Here is a 15,882-nt window from a genome sequence, read left to right as displayed (position 1 = left end):
TATCAGATCTGCCTGGTTGCGTGTGCCACTCTTGAATCTGGTTTCATAGCTGTTTTTATGTTGGTGTAGTCTGGTGAATCTCTGCATCATCAGCAAGGGTTTATATCTGATTAATAGTAACTGATATCAATGAAAAGATCACTACAGACTGAATACTTTATGATTTTAATAACCTGGTTGTTTTGTCTGTAAGTGTCTCATCCGTTGTCATGCTTTTATGTTGTGGACTTGAGGAAGAGCAGCTGATGGTCTGCATCAGCTAATGACAGTCCTATTAAAATACCAAATCCTACATCAGCAAACTTTAATCTCCACTCAGTAGTTGATGTGATGCTTTTTGAGCATGACATTTAATGAAATATGTAAGACTAGCATTCAGAAATGAGTACCGCAGTCCAAATAGTGAATTACAGCCATAAATGTCATATTAAATACAGTTGCAAGTCGCATAATATACAATCAATAGTTAAAGTAAGTTGTTTCCCCCCGCTTCCTCCTCCCCGGACTCTAAGCAGTTCAGTTAGCCTGCAAGATGCAGAGACACTGAACAGGAGCACAAGACGAGTGTGACACAATATTTTGACAAGGACAAGTGACGGCAAGTCCTGCGCTGTATGTTGATCAGCTATTTATAACTCCCAGCTGCCAATGTAAAGCTAAGCCTGAACACACTCTAGCAGGTAGTGAGGCAGGCAGTCGCCAAACTCAACCTCCACCACAACAACATGTAACTCTGCTCTGTTTCACCGATCTAAACATGTACTCCTTCTAAAAGATGTTAATAATTTAATAAAATCAGACATTTATTCATTTAGCGAACATTCTGCATGAATTTTAACTCATTAGACAACTAGAAATGGGCAAACAAAAACTGTTATTCTGGCCTGCAATGGACGTTTCAAAGGAAAACATACTGGCTGTAGCCACTCTGATCTCTGATGACATATCTTGGTAATTTTATCATTTAGCACAGTAAATAATATATTGCATATTTCTCCCTTAAATCTGCTGCTGCTGCCGCCAGTGATGGTGCTCTCTTGCTTATGTTTGGGCAGATCTTGGTTTAAATGGGTTGCGAAGTCGGAGAAGCTATTCTTGCGATGCTGCTCCCAGAAATCAAATTATTCATTTTGTCCAGAGACGGTGCTAAATGACTCGCAATTTCAGTACTGCTGCATCTTGGATTTTGATTAAAACTCTCTCAGGTGGTTCATTAGCAACAAAGTGCTATAAAAGTGTAAAACAGAAGCTAATAACAAGTAGTTACAACTCTCTGGATGCATTTCATTAATACCACCAAGTTTAAAATTTTGTTACCGCTGTTGAAATGCTGATGAAAATCAGACCTTTCCCGATTTAGCTGCTTCATAATAAAAGTTTTAGATAACAAAATGTTGGGAATTTTATCGTGAAGAATGCATAGATAATGAAATGTGTTTACCTGGCATTTTACAGCCACTCGACTCAAGAACAGGTCACAGAGACACACCTTCAAGCAGGTAGTCCAGATGCTGTGTTGGCTTGATTTGACTCACAGTGTCATGTGTATGAAGAAGAGCCATATGCAAGCATCTTCTTGTTGTTGCTTTACTGAAAAAAAGGAAAAAAAGAAAACAGTCAAACAAATAGATAATTAGCATTAATGGGGTGATACTTGACCGTGCAACAGCGCCAGTGAAAGGAAATGCTGCGGAAAATGTTATGTGGACACAGGCCCTAAGTCATCTATAGTGCAACAAGCTTTTTGAACTCACTGCAGCTCTATGGTGGCTCTGACTGGCTTCCTCTCCAGCGAAATGGCAGCTGGGGTTAATGGGTATTGTAGTTTAGGCCATCCGCCAGGTTGAACTAATTAAAACTAACGGTAATTACATAAACAAAACATTCCACGATGAGAAACATTGACAATGTCATTAAAAGAAAGAACCAAAATGGGAATTTACAACGGTTAAAGATAAGGAACTGTGAATCTTCCCACTCTGAAACTCCATTATCCTCAGGTCTGTTAAGATCAGCTCTGTCCGTTCATGAGTAATTCATTTTGGGTCCAAGTAGGCTTTTCCCCAGGCCGTTTAAGTATCAGGTCCAAAGTTCTGAAGCCCTGAAAATCTCAACTTTTCTTGACTGAAAAGAGATGAAGAAGAAATGAGATGGGAGTGATTTGAATGAACATCCCTCCTGTGTTGTGATGAGGTAAATATTAAAGCCATCATCGAAGGCTCAATGTCAGATTAATTGGCTGTCTGGAATGAAAGGCCGGTCGATAGAAAGATGTTTCACCTCCACCTGTTCTCTTGTCTCGTTTGGCTCCCCGGCCAGAAAGCTGAAATGTCAAGTGTGACGGTCAGCAATCTATTTACATCTCTGAGTGCGTCTGAGCCAATGAAAGACCGGAGATGGGACTGATTGAATGATTGAGTCAACAAAGGTCTGTGAAGATGGAAATCAATATGAATAATTTCTGTGTGCTCATGTGTTGACATTTTGATTGTGACATTAAACTGGAGGCTTGATTTTATACAAATAAATGGCCAAAAGGAAAAAGGAGAAAATTGAGATGTTTGAATACAATCTACACATATTGACATAATCAGTTCACTCTTGATTATACAAGGGACAAAAATGTATACTATTATAGTGTTTAATGTATTTATTTGTTGGTTTAAAAAGCTTTTTTGGAAGAGAGAACAATTTTTTATTGGCTTACATGCCATCCTACATGGTGGCATAAACATACAAGTATACTGATTCTGTACATGTAAATACAGAAAAAAAAGAGGGACAATAAATTATATTGATACTTCAGAGAAAAATATTCTCTGTGTGCAGTTTGCAGGGCCTCTATTCATTTTGCCCTAAAATGTCATCTATTACCTTGTGTATTATTCTAACATGATAAGCAGGAACAACTAAATGTAGCAGTTAACTTCATAAGCTATTTTATTTACTTCTCTGATATGCATTATAACAATGATGCTACTGAACAAAATCCAGAATAAGTGATGTTGTTTTTTTCGGAATTTGATATACAGTCTCTAAAATTGTCTGTAAGATTAATTGATTCTACTTTTTCCAATGCACTAGCCTTCAAAAAGCAAATACAAATAAATTGCTACATCAAATCGCAATACTTGAAGTACTGCAACACTTAAGAATTGCAAGGCATATCGAATCGACACCCAGGTATTGTGATATTGTTGAATCTGTAGCTCTGTGTATCGTCCCAGCCCTCATCTGCTCCTCCTGCCACCCAGAACCCCCCCACCCTTCTTGCCTTGTTCATCTATTCACACTCATATTAATATGGCAAATCATAATTATACACTATGCTCTGTCTCTGCATCCTCATGCTCCTTCCGCAGAATTGATTTATACATTTACAGTCATATTTCACAAAAAGGATATTGCCAGGTCAGCAGCTCTTTTAATGGCCTCTAATGTTTGTACTTTTTCAGCTTAAAAAGCTTGATTTTTCCGTGCATTAACGGTTTGTTTTTGTCTGTTTCCACAGAAGAAGGAGTGGACGTGGGATGAGAGCAAGATGCTGGTGATGCAGGATCCCATTTACAGGTGAGCTTCCCTCAAGGTTTATTTTGTACATAACATCTCATTTCTTTAGCCCACCTATTTGTTTTTGTTTTTAATTCTTTTTGAAATGGCTTCAGTCCTTACGGCTCATTGGGGCTTTTTCTGAACAAATTTTAATCCAAACGTGATTAAATACAATGTGGTGGCACAGGAAATGAGAATGTTTTGTCTCTGTCACTGCAGGGCTTGACATTTTGGAGGGAGAAGGATATTGTAGCTTGCTGATGATAAGTTTTACTGACTCCAAAACAGAGCAGCACAAAGGTTTCAGCAACATGGAAGAGTTATTAGGAAGTATTGATGTATAAATACGGTATATCGGAGAGGAGGGAACAACTGATAGCATGGGGGAAAAAAGCTGTGAAATGAATATGTGTAGAGTCAGAAATGAATTTCTGACAAGGGCTGAACAAAACCTTCAGTTCTTTTTAATATTGCATTTTCAGAAAAGCCAATTTAGCAGAAGATGCAACAAAGGTATTTTGATATAATAATTTTAATTATGTAATAAATGAGCGAAGCAATGATGAGGAAACCAAGTCCATAAACTGTTATTGTAATCATCCCAGTTTTAACAAAAATAAAAATAATTTTTAATACTTTTATACAAACTATCTTGCAACATCATTTAGCATCTCATCGTCTCCATTATTTTAAACAAATACTCAGTTATTCAGTATCCTTGCTATAACATCTGGGGAAGAGAGTAAGGAAGAAAATGTAACATCATGTGAAACAGATTTTCTTCCGGCGTAGTGGTTGTTTAACAGTGTAGATCACATGCTACTTCACAACATCATCAAACTGCATTTTTTGTTATTATTTTAATGTGAGAGAGATGGGAGAACTTAAATATTAATAATATCTAGTCCAGTTGTCATGAACAGAGAAATTAGTCATAGAGACCAGGCTGTAAACATGTTTATTTCTGCTGTTAAGTTAAATATTTTAATATGGGAGTCTATGGGAATTGACTCACTTTTGCAGCCAGCCTCAAGTGGCCTTTCGGGGAACTGCAGTTTTTGGCACTTGTTGTGGCTTGGTACGTAACAAGGTTTGTGCTGATGTTAGGGAAAACGGAATGAATGTAATTAACTCAGAGCCCTCATTGTAATAGAACTACAAGGATTTGTGTGTGTGTGAGAGATTGAGTGTGTGTGACATGTCTACTCTCCACCTTATTGGACTGTAACTAGAAGGTCCAGTTCATTCAGTCCATTTGCTGCAGGGGATTTAATCCTTTGATTTGAACTCGTACCACAGTACACACACACACACGCATGCATGCACGCACACAGACAGACTCTCTCTCTCTCTGTCTCATACAGAGAGAGTCTGAGAAATGAGAGGAATACTTTAAGATGTCCACACCATTAATCTCTTTTTCTTACAGACACACAAGTACACACACACATACACACGCAGACACACACATACTTGTAGTCACATAGAAGTTTGGTCAAACCGGTGAAGGTGAAGGATGCACGACATAACTTGTAAGGAACACTTATATTCAATAGAGCCACAGATGCACCCAGCTCATATTCTGTGATCCTCTCTTTCTCCTTACCCTTCACACACACACACACACACACACACACACACACTGACACTCGTACTCCCAGGCGGGCACAGCTCAGAAGTGCATCCAGGAACCCAGTTGGGGCTTCGGGGTTTGGAAATGATTCTGTCAGAAAGATGGATTTTGCCCGGCTGTTTGTGTAAGCATCTCTGAGCTTAGAAATTCTGAGAGATTTTGTTTAGTTGGAGATTCCTTAGCTTCTCCCGCTCGCCTGAGCCTTGTGCACAGTTTTCCCCACAGGAGGAGGCTGGGGTAGCAGGAGGGAGGGGTGGGGTGGCGCGTAAAGCAGAGTACGATGGATAAGCCTCATCGATCAGTCGCTGTCATCTGCTGAGCTGAGTCTGACAGATCCTGAAGACGTCTTGTCTTTTCTTTTCAGGTTAGATACAAAATTATTGTCCACACAGCCTCACTCATTTAACGAGATGGCCTCTGCAGTGTGAAATAGCATCTCTGCTCTCTATACCTGAACTTTAAAGTAGGATTTGACCGATGTCATTGTTCATTGTGATGGTTGACAGTCATCGACCACTGAGTCTTTTACCATCATAAAATCGTGATTTAAAAGCCGTCTGTATATAAGGTAGTGTGTCCCCTCAGAGTTGCCATAGATTTGTGCTATTTTTGACATAAGGGAGAGGGGAAAAAAAGGAAAGATTATTGCTGCTGTTCATTGCTCTACGTCTCCATATCTCACTAGTAAGTTACAGAGGTGGTGTGGAAACAAAAACCCTTTTAGATCCAGCAACAATGTCATCATCCATCGCAGTGTTTCACTGTGGACATCATCAAATGCTAATTCGATAAACATCGCTCAACCTTACTTTAAAGTTTAATTTTTTGATTTAAGTGCTTAAATTTCTTCTGATGTCAGTGGCTTAGGTTTTGTTTGTATTTTAAAAATGCTGATACTATTATTGATCCGAGTCACTGCCGATTCCTGGTTACAATCTTTTGGCTTGTTATTAGGGCTGATATTACAGAGTGAAAAAAATCTGACATTAGCCAACATTGTTTATGCAGAAAATAATATAAAGAATATAGAATACATATAAAAACATACATTTTGTAATGATCCCTCAAATGTTGGTAACACTTGTGACATAGATATGCTGTAAAAAAAAAATGCAACCTCAAACTCAAAGTTTTGAAATGAACTAAACACACCTATAATCTTTAGTTGAGATAATTTACTTTTATTCCTTAAATAAACTTGAATCTTTCAGTTTTAGAAACTCAAAACCCTTTGTTTCAACATTTTTTCTTAGTGAGTTGTGAACCTTATTTATTAATCTTTGGGAGCCTGAAAATTAAGTAGTTTTAATTGGAAAATGCTATACATTATTCACTTTAAACAAGTATACTCATTAATTTTATGAAGCTACTAGTTTTTTGCTTTCTAAAACTCAAATATTAAAGTGAATCTAAGGTAGAAAAGTTAATTATATGTAACATTAGTGGTTGGCAAAACTTTTTTCAAAACTTTCAAAACTCAAAAATCTGTAGCAGTGACTTGCCATGAAAGTTTACTCAACTGCAAGATATTTCAAAATACTGGCTGTATTGTATTGTCCGTTCTGGGCTACTATGGAAACATTGCAGTGCAACATGGTGACTTCCATGAAAGATGACCCACACCCTTTGTGAATAATTTATGAACTGCTCGCTCTAAGTTAATGAAAACACAATGATTCACATACATTAACTTCGCACAGACTCAGTGATGATGGCCTGGCAGTAGAGACTGGCCGACACAGGCAGACCTGGCAACATTTACTGCTGCACTGTAGCAAATGGAAAAAATATTAGGACAAAGTTCCTCACAAAAATTGAATATGCTTTGAAAGAGTTATTGGTTGCATTGTTTCTTTACTGAGCCACATGAAAGGGATACATCCTGACAGTCACGTGTAGGTTTCTTGATGGCGTTTTATCACAGCAATAAGCCTACAGGAGATGGAAATACAAGGACGTATATATCAGCTGTGGCTGAGCGAGAAAACGCTGTCAGTGGAAACACAATGAGGGATTTGTGTATTGTCTCGACATGCATACTTGGCACGTGAGTGTTTGTGTTAATGTTAGATAAACCTGGCTGTGAGGAAGTTTTTGGAGCCAATTTCGAAACACAGCAGGGTATCAGTACCCAGCCCTACCAGAAGCAGGTGTTAATACAGTAGAAGTTGCCCACCACTGCTGTGAACAGCTGCGGAAAACCCTGACTCATACCAGATGAGAGCAGCAGTCTCTTGACCTTGTTCTATTATCAGTCAGTGTGTCCTCTGGCGGCCTTGACTGATTAAATTGAATTAATAATGGGCCACATTCTTACATGAATACATGTTATGCTCCAGCTCTGAGTTTCCCACAGGTCAGTTCATAACCAAACAGTTGAGGCAGTACAGTCATATCGCTGTCCTTGGCTTCTATCAGAGTTGTGATACACTGGAAGTTAATTTGTTATCAATATGCAAGGAGTGCAGTTTGTATCTCTCAGCTTGGGCATTGTGTATCTGAATTTTATTTGAAAAGTGACTCCGTGCAGGGTGCTGTCTAGTTACGAAGGAGAAGAGATTAGTCTGTAAATGTAAATGTGGGAAAGATTTAGCATGTGCATCACCGTTATATCATTAAAGTGTAAATTAGAGGGCCACTCGGAATCCCCATGTGAGAAAACGTAGTGTGAATGTAACCTTTTGGTGATTCGTTTGAATTAATGCTCTCCATAAGCTCAAGTGATAAATATTCACATCTTGCTTTTCAAAAGCGGGGAGCAAAATGCACATCAAAGACCCTCGACTGTTTTAAAAGCTCCTGTGTGTGTTTTTCTAGATTCACAGCGGGCTGGACGCCGCGTGTCGAAATCATTTGGGAGGATTTAGCTGAGCGCCTTTTATTTCTTCAGTGGGTTCCTTTTCATCTTCAGCTGCTCACAAGCTGGGGCTCCTGGCTCGCAGCCACCGAGGCTGTCCACCACCCCATATGCAACATCAGCGCCGGCTGGCAGGGGTGACACGGCAGCGATCACACTCAATCGCATTTACACATTTACTTGTAAACATGTCTGAGGACGCTTGTGGTGATATTCCACCAAATCCCACAATAGTAAGTCTGACGTAACCCAATGATAACTCTGAGGGTCTAAAACTGTGAAGAACATTAAAGTATATGTGTGAAAACATTCACATATGCACTAGAATATGCAAGAAGTGCTTCTCAGAAACAGACAGAAACAACTTCCCACTCATACATAATTCTCTCACACAGTCAGTGCAGTACACACTTGAATGATTTATATACTGTCCTATAAAGCAGTCCTCATGGACATAAACAAGCAAACCAGAAGACGTCTGACAACTTTTCAACATACAGTCCCATGCCGCACCATAGCTGTTAAAGCATTTATACTGTCATCGCCACCTGCTCGAACAATGTCAAATCTGTCAAAGAAGGCGACGCTGAGGGCGCTGTTGATGTAGATGTAACTGTCTGACTTCACCTCCCATCTGAATATCACCACTGCTGAAAGCAATGATCACGCAGATCACTAAATGACAAAGTCCTTAGCATAAGGCATCACATTAAAAACCAAAGACATTGAACTGAACCAAATGAAAAATTTAATTAGACTGGATTGACACTTTAAATGTATCCCATTTAAACCTTGTGCATTGTGCATTTTGACAGCGATGCTATAAGGATACATTTAAAATGGTACCAGTGCCTGAACAGATACTTTGTAAAATCAAGAAGCACAAAATTATGGTCACTGAGATGAAAGAACAGCTTTTTTTATAATTGCTAAGACAAATTTGAAATTGAGCAACATATTAATTGTTAACAGTTTTAAGTATACCTAAATATATGAATATATATAACATAAAAATAACAGCTTCAAACTTCATCAGAAATATGATGATATTGTCTAACCTTCGGAGAGGCTGCTGTGATCATCACTAGTGGTCTCCTCATCATAGATAAGAATGTCAAGTTATTAAGAAACATCTTATCTACAGTTTCATATCTATGCTCCTCATCTACACGACCATTTCTCTTGTTCTGTGTGTGAAACTTCCCAAAGAGAGTCATCTCCACAGGTCTTGACTTTGCCATCCCGGGAAAAAAAATGTGCCCCACAGGTCACCAGATCACTTAAAATATTTGTTGGATGTAGACTAGAAATAGACAAGTGAAAAGCATGTCTGACTAACTTGCAAGTGAGACAGGGGACTACTTTATGCAGTTCTGCTTTGAACTTATGTCTGTTTTGCAGCGAAATATAGCTTTATTCATATCACAGCACAACCTCAGGCAAGAGTACACACAGAAAATCGTACTCCAGTAATATTAACACAAGTTCATCACAGTTAATAACATAACTTTTGACAGAAGCTATCTGGGGCATCGGAGCGTGAAACTTTTCCAACTGCAAGACAGCCAACCAGAATTTCTGACATGCCAGAAGTCCTTTCAGCCGTCCAATAGTTGAATCCTTAATTGTTCCACCAATTAATCAGGCGCTGCCGCTTTCCTCAAACTGACCGTCATACCAAAAGCCAGACTGGTGAGAATTTGCAATGATTGGAAAATGAATGGTTGAACAATTAAGAGTTAAAAAGGGCTTAATTCAGTACTGTGTTGATTCAGCTTAAAGTAAACCAAAGTTTAATTAAATTAAAAGAAATAAAAAGACAACTCAAGTAGAACAAAGCATGATTGCTCACATCAAAATATGTCTCGTAAAAGAAAATTATACTGAAGATGACAGTGATGAAGAGAACTGTGGCGGCTCTCGAATGGCCATGATGTCACGTTGCAAGCTAGTGTGATCCTCTTGAGTGACAAACACTCCAAGATGAGAAGGGCCAATAATGACCAGTATAAGTGAAGTCCTCTTTTTGGACTCGTAGGCTTCACTATTGTTTTGCACAATTCAAAATACTGAGAATTACCATAAGGACCCCGGGCAACACCATTATAAACAGCTCCATTCTGTAGAAGTGACATAATATGAATGAATCAAACACTCATCAGTGCTGGAGCACAGTGTAGGCACAAAGCACACAATGGACCGACATAATGACAAAGTACTCAATTTAGATGACAAGTGATCATCTCAGACAGTCTGCCTGTGCTTTGTCGATACTAAAATAGGCCTCTGAATCAGTGGTTCCCAAACTTTTTACCTTGCGAAGCTTTAAAATGATGTAATGTCTGTCTCCCCAAGTCAAAGGTTTTGACATTTGTAAGCTGTTGTGTTAAAATGACTTTTTCCAAACTTAAAGGTCTTTCAGACAGTGAGTAGTTTTCCTGCCACTGCCTCCATTGTTACCAGTCCGAACACAGTGGCAGAAAAATGGGAGAGAGGGAGGACGACTGCTGATCTTGTGAACTTGCATGGCTCTTTCGTGCTGCCGTCACTGTGATGATTCATCTTTTTCAACTTGCCGCCACAGCTTGTCATGTGGCCCCGGAAACCACGCAAACTGTGGAGCTGATTTTAGCTGATTTTACAGCTAAACAGTTTATCTCTGTTTATCTTAATCCTCCAAAAAAGTCATCTCGCTCTCGTTTGCAGACATCCCAAATGAAAAGGTTGCTCTACTGAATTCCCTGAATGATGCACGTCCTTACCTGCAGAGGACACACAGATCAGTAAAGAGGAATGGTACTGGAGCAACATCAGCTTCACAGTCTGAGGATAGTCTGAGGCAGTAAACAGTGTTTATGATAGTTACTATATTAATTGTGTAATGATGCTGACCATTTCCTCCATTTAAAGCTACACTCTACTCTATTTAGCTATGTGGTGAGCTCTATACTGTATTAGATGGATAACAGAGGCCTGCAGGCTGCTATGATCAGAGCCATGGTGGCAGACTTGCACCCTGCTGCTGCTGATGATTGAAAATACAAAAGACAGATGTCACCAGGCGGCAGCCGCGACGACAAGTGTTTTCTGTCTGGAAGCGCCTTTAATGTTGCATGGCAGAGAGGGATGCAACGCTGCTGCATGTCTGAGCTCTCGTGCTCTTTCGTTGTCAGTGATGCACACAGCTGCTCTTCAGTTTGAACAGGAGCATCATGTATCCTTTGGATTAGGGCTTTGTTTGAATGCACGGGTAAATTAGGTTACTTTGCAGCCACGTGCAACCTGTGAATAGGCATGACCCTGCCAGTGGTGCACGATTAAAGCAATTTGCAGCAGATTACTGCTTAATCATACAAAACAACAGCAATTTTGAATATTACTGGTAATGTCCAAAGAACATTTCTTTGTCCATTACGTGCAGAACTATTTTAAGCTGTGCATTTTCTTAACAAGCCTCTACTAGTGCAGTAGTAGCTCTCTGATTATAGAAATTATTCAAATATGGTTCACGGCTGAACATCTGATTCTCGAACAAAGTAAAGGTCACTCTTTGTTTTCCAGCATCCAATTTGCTTTTAGAGTGTTTTCTTTTAAATAATGCTGAAGACCTTTGAAGGAGAAAGATGGAGAAAGAGAAACATAAGGTAGTTGCAGTAAGAAGAATTCAGAACAGTTGCCTGCTAAGATTCAGAAAGCACTGAGATATAAAGCCTGTACAAGGCTTGGGCAGTATGTATTTTTTCATATCTTTATACCTTCCTGACATTTTACCTTGGCAGACGGTATCATGACAGAATTTGTGTAAAACGTGTAAAATGGCTTAATTCGACTCTACTGCACATATTGCAATTCTCAACACCTCAACACAGGCAGAACTGATCGGCATAGCAGCAGTATTCTCACAGTTGGGAAACAACACACACTGAGGAGCTTTGCTTTGGTCTGAGAGCCTTTATTCACTGACAGACTCAAAGGTGAACTGTACATTCACTGCCACACTGACAACTTCACTTCTAACCTTTCTTTCTGCTCAGCATGCATTCACCGTCACTCTCTGCCACCATAAGCAGCAATAGGTGCACCCCTCAGCCTCTCTAATGCTCGCTGAAGTTACACACTCACTATGATATGCAACTCAGTCTGCATCAGTCTTCTACTAGTCCTTTAACTCTGCCATGTCCAAACTATTCCATGAAGGGCCATGTGGCTGCGGGTTTTCGTTCCTACCAAGCGGGAGCACACCAGACCCAGACTTTAATCAACTGATTTCAGTCTTTAAATAGCTGATTAGTCGAGTTGGGTGTGCTGTTATTTGGTTGGGGCGAAAACTTGCATCCTCTCGGCCCTTTGTGGAATAGTTTGGACATGCCTGCTTTAACTTTATCCCCCGGACGCCATGTTTCACAGCTCAGCTGTGCTGTCTTGTTCATCAGGCTGCCCTCTGGTTGTGTATGCGGCACACAACAATACATCACCTCAATACAGCATCTCCATATCAGTTAAATATAAAGAGGAACTTGTGAATTTATGATGGTATTAAAAATTAGACCACTGAGACTTCTTAATATGCTGGTTTACTGTAATACCTTTATACCAGCCAACCCTAGGCTGTACATATGAATCACACCAGTATCTGGGATTCTGTGGCTGCTTCACTGGGTCACCTACTTTGTTTTTACAATTAAACTGTCAGTAAAGAAACACATTACACTTCTTATCACTGAGAATGCCCTGGAAAATAGTTTTTTGAATAGAGCCTGACTCACAACCTGAGTGAGTGGCATCTCTAGAGATGAAGTACACCACCATACACTCATCTCTTTTGTATGTTTTCCATTAGAGTGAGGAAAATGATTTCTTAACAATTAAAAATCAAGTCTGTCACAGAAAAGGTTGTCACAGAATGTGTCTCCTTGACTCCTTGGCTGCTCACACATCATCAGTTTCTTTTTATTCGTGCATACATCGGCAGAAACCCTGGATGGTCACGAGTCATCAGATATTCGAATATATGAAATGGATGTTTAAATCAAGCCTTGGCATCTATTTGTTTTTCTTTTGTTACATATAATGAATATTGCACAGCAAGTATTCATTTACCCAGTCAGGTGAAACATACTGTAAAAAAACTGCTTTATTTTAAAAATACTTTGTCCAATGATCTTTGCAGTGATGTTTTCTAACCTGGATACAAAGTGAACTAGTCGGTGAATCATTGTGTAGCTGGGCCTGAGAGTCACTGTGACAGACTGGAGAGACCAACCTGGGAACAGCCACAGATGGGGAGACTGTTCCTCTAAATGGGATACATGTTTGATTAATTGAGCCACAATGCCATCCAATTACAATGTCCTTCTGTGGACATTTTCTAAGTTCTAAAGTCCTTGCTGAACAGGACCTTGCATTGCAACGGGAACAAAGAAAGTTGGATCATACTGTAGCCAGGCAGCAGGGGAATAACCTTAAAAGAGCAGTCGCCAGGACTGAGGACTCTGTCTCCTAAAAAACCTTTGTCAGTGGTTTCCTTTAATATATTTTTGGACAATGATTTTTCTAAACTCCCTAAAATGATCATGCTTCAGTTGCTACAATTGGACAATATAGGAAAAAACGAATTGCGGGTACATTCATAATGAACACTTTGTGACCCTCAGATGCATTAATGAAAATGTTTCCTTACTATGTTGTGTAAAATAACTGAAAATTGTATTTCATGTTTCAGATTGGTAGTACATAAACACAATTTTAAGAAACACGACGAAAAGTGTCAATGCTGGATTGCTTGTCCCATGTCATGTGACATCTCGACTTTTAATGCAGTGCAATGTCACAGAAACAGTAATAGATCATTTATTAGTTAGTGCCACAATACATATAGGAATTAAAAATCTATAAATGAATATACCAAATTAAAAAGTAATTAATTATTTGATATTTTAATGGCAAATAAAAAGAGGAAGTTTGAAAAATTGCAACTGAAGTATTCATTAATCAATACTTTTAATTTAGTTTGTTAATCCAGTTATTTACTTTTTGAACTCCATTTTGAAGCACTGTTTTAAATTTAATAATTTATTCATGAATTCATTAATGTATTTTTAAATTATGTACTTATTCACTGTTGTGTTTTTTGTAAATCCCTTTCTAATTTGAGCTATTTGTTGATGGATTGATATTTCATTTGCAGGTTTTTTGGTTTAAATCCTATTTTGCCTGTTAAAATATTAAATAGTGAATTACATTCTCATTTATTTCTTCACATGACCATGGTAATGCAGTTATTGTAACAGCTCTAAGCAGGTCTCCGTTTGTTGTTTGGTCTCCCTGCATGCACACAAGGACGCCATCCTGGCCGCCAGTCCAGTGAACCATATCGACCGCAGAGCACCAAACCTTTCAAGTCTGCCAATTTTACCTGTGAAATCCTTTTTTAGTGTCTTTTGTGGCATCTCATAGTCATGAAATCAATATTCAATGGATATCACATCGTCAAAACAAAATAAATAGTATTTTTTGTAATGCTAATTTACATATTAAATAGCAAGGCACTGCAACTGAAAATTCAATATAAAATCATTTAGAAGTCACTATTGTTAACAATGTCTATAATCTATAGTTATGAGTATGCAGCTTTCCTCCATTTGTGCATGCTAGCGAGTTTGTGCAATGCTCACTAACCCATAAGAACAAACCAAGTATGCAAACAAAGTGTTGGCTGCTGCAGGAGGTATCCATGTAAACACTGGTCATGCACAGTACAACAGCAGCAGAGCTCACTCATCTACAGGTGTACATCTCTGTTCTGTTTCTTAACACACACACAGACTGTGTGTGTGTGTGTGTGTGTGTGTGTGTGTGTGTGCATTTTACATTCCACCTGCCAGAGAGCCGCAGCCTCGGGGCAAAACCGGCAGACCAGCTCAGTCAGGAGTGTATCACAATCCCCTGGATCAAGCACATATACCCACCCACACACATCATACTGGCAGCCAGAACACCTTTATTTAGCCGCGCTCAAAAAGTTCTAGGCAAACACAACTATCCACATACACACAAGGCTGTCATCCAATTTGAAAAAAGAAACACGCACACACACACACACACACACAAAATCTGTATTTGTCTCCAGAGCACATACACACTTTCACATACACACACTACTATTACTTGAGGCCACACACCAATTCAGAGCTGGAGCTGCAGGGCTGGGAGCTGCAGACCTTGGAGGGGTGAAACAACACCACATGTCCAGAGTACTAAATAACTTAATACCACATCATTTAGAAAGCTCACAAGCTGTTTAACTACCTAAGCGACTGTCTCAGAATCTCAAAACTGTGCCTGGTCTCAAGCTGTTGACTTGTTCACCTAAAATAATTTTGTTGTGAAGTAGATCCATAAATAAAAGATCAAATTAAAATATAGTTATTTCATCCACAATGAATGATGTGCCACATAGCAGTGGTATTTTTGTATTTTTGCTTTGATGATAGAAGAAGAGGGAGTTCAGAGAATGTCAGGTGATGAGTCTGGGCAGTTTGTCTGGAAAAAGTCCACATGTGGAAACCAAATGTTTACGTAGACTCCTGTTTGATCTCTGCTTAGTAAGAAAAGGTCCTCCCTCACACAGCATTGCCAATTTTAAAGGTTATAAACTTAGGAATGCTTATATTGTTATATGACTTGATCAGTCATTTCAGACATTTCTTAAGATCTCAGCTATCATAAGACTTATGGCTGAAATCTTTCTTTATAGTCAGATATTTTTAGTATCCTCTTTATCTGTCATTGTTGGCAAAGAAAAATAGCAAGAGACACAATAAATATGTGGAATTAATAA

At 39.0% G+C, this 15,882-nt stretch overlaps 1 protein-coding gene across 2 annotated transcripts in view; it reads left to right on the top strand.

Moving 5' to 3' along the window:
* Positions 1-15,882, top strand: part of LOC146324268 (carboxyl-terminal PDZ ligand of neuronal nitric oxide synthase protein-like) — a 286,524-nt gene that overhangs the window by 108,732 nt on the left and 161,910 nt on the right. For both annotated transcript variants that reach the window (XM_084723578.1, XM_084723576.1), the window contains exon 4: positions 3,512-3,570. In XM_084723578.1, the coding sequence (XP_084579704.1) occupies positions 3,512-3,570 (59 nt within the window). The remainder of the gene's footprint in view (positions 1-3,511; positions 3,571-15,882) is intronic.

The sequence above is a fragment of the Lutjanus erythropterus genome, chromosome 7 (assembly GCF_056507025.1).
Source record: "Lutjanus erythropterus isolate fLutEry1 chromosome 7, fLutEry1.hap2, whole genome shotgun sequence".
Classification (NCBI taxonomy): Eukaryota; Metazoa; Chordata; class Actinopteri; order Lutjaniformes; family Lutjanidae; genus Lutjanus; species Lutjanus erythropterus.
Note: the sequence above shows the minus strand (reverse complement) of the source record. Positions and strands in the feature narration are given on the sequence as shown.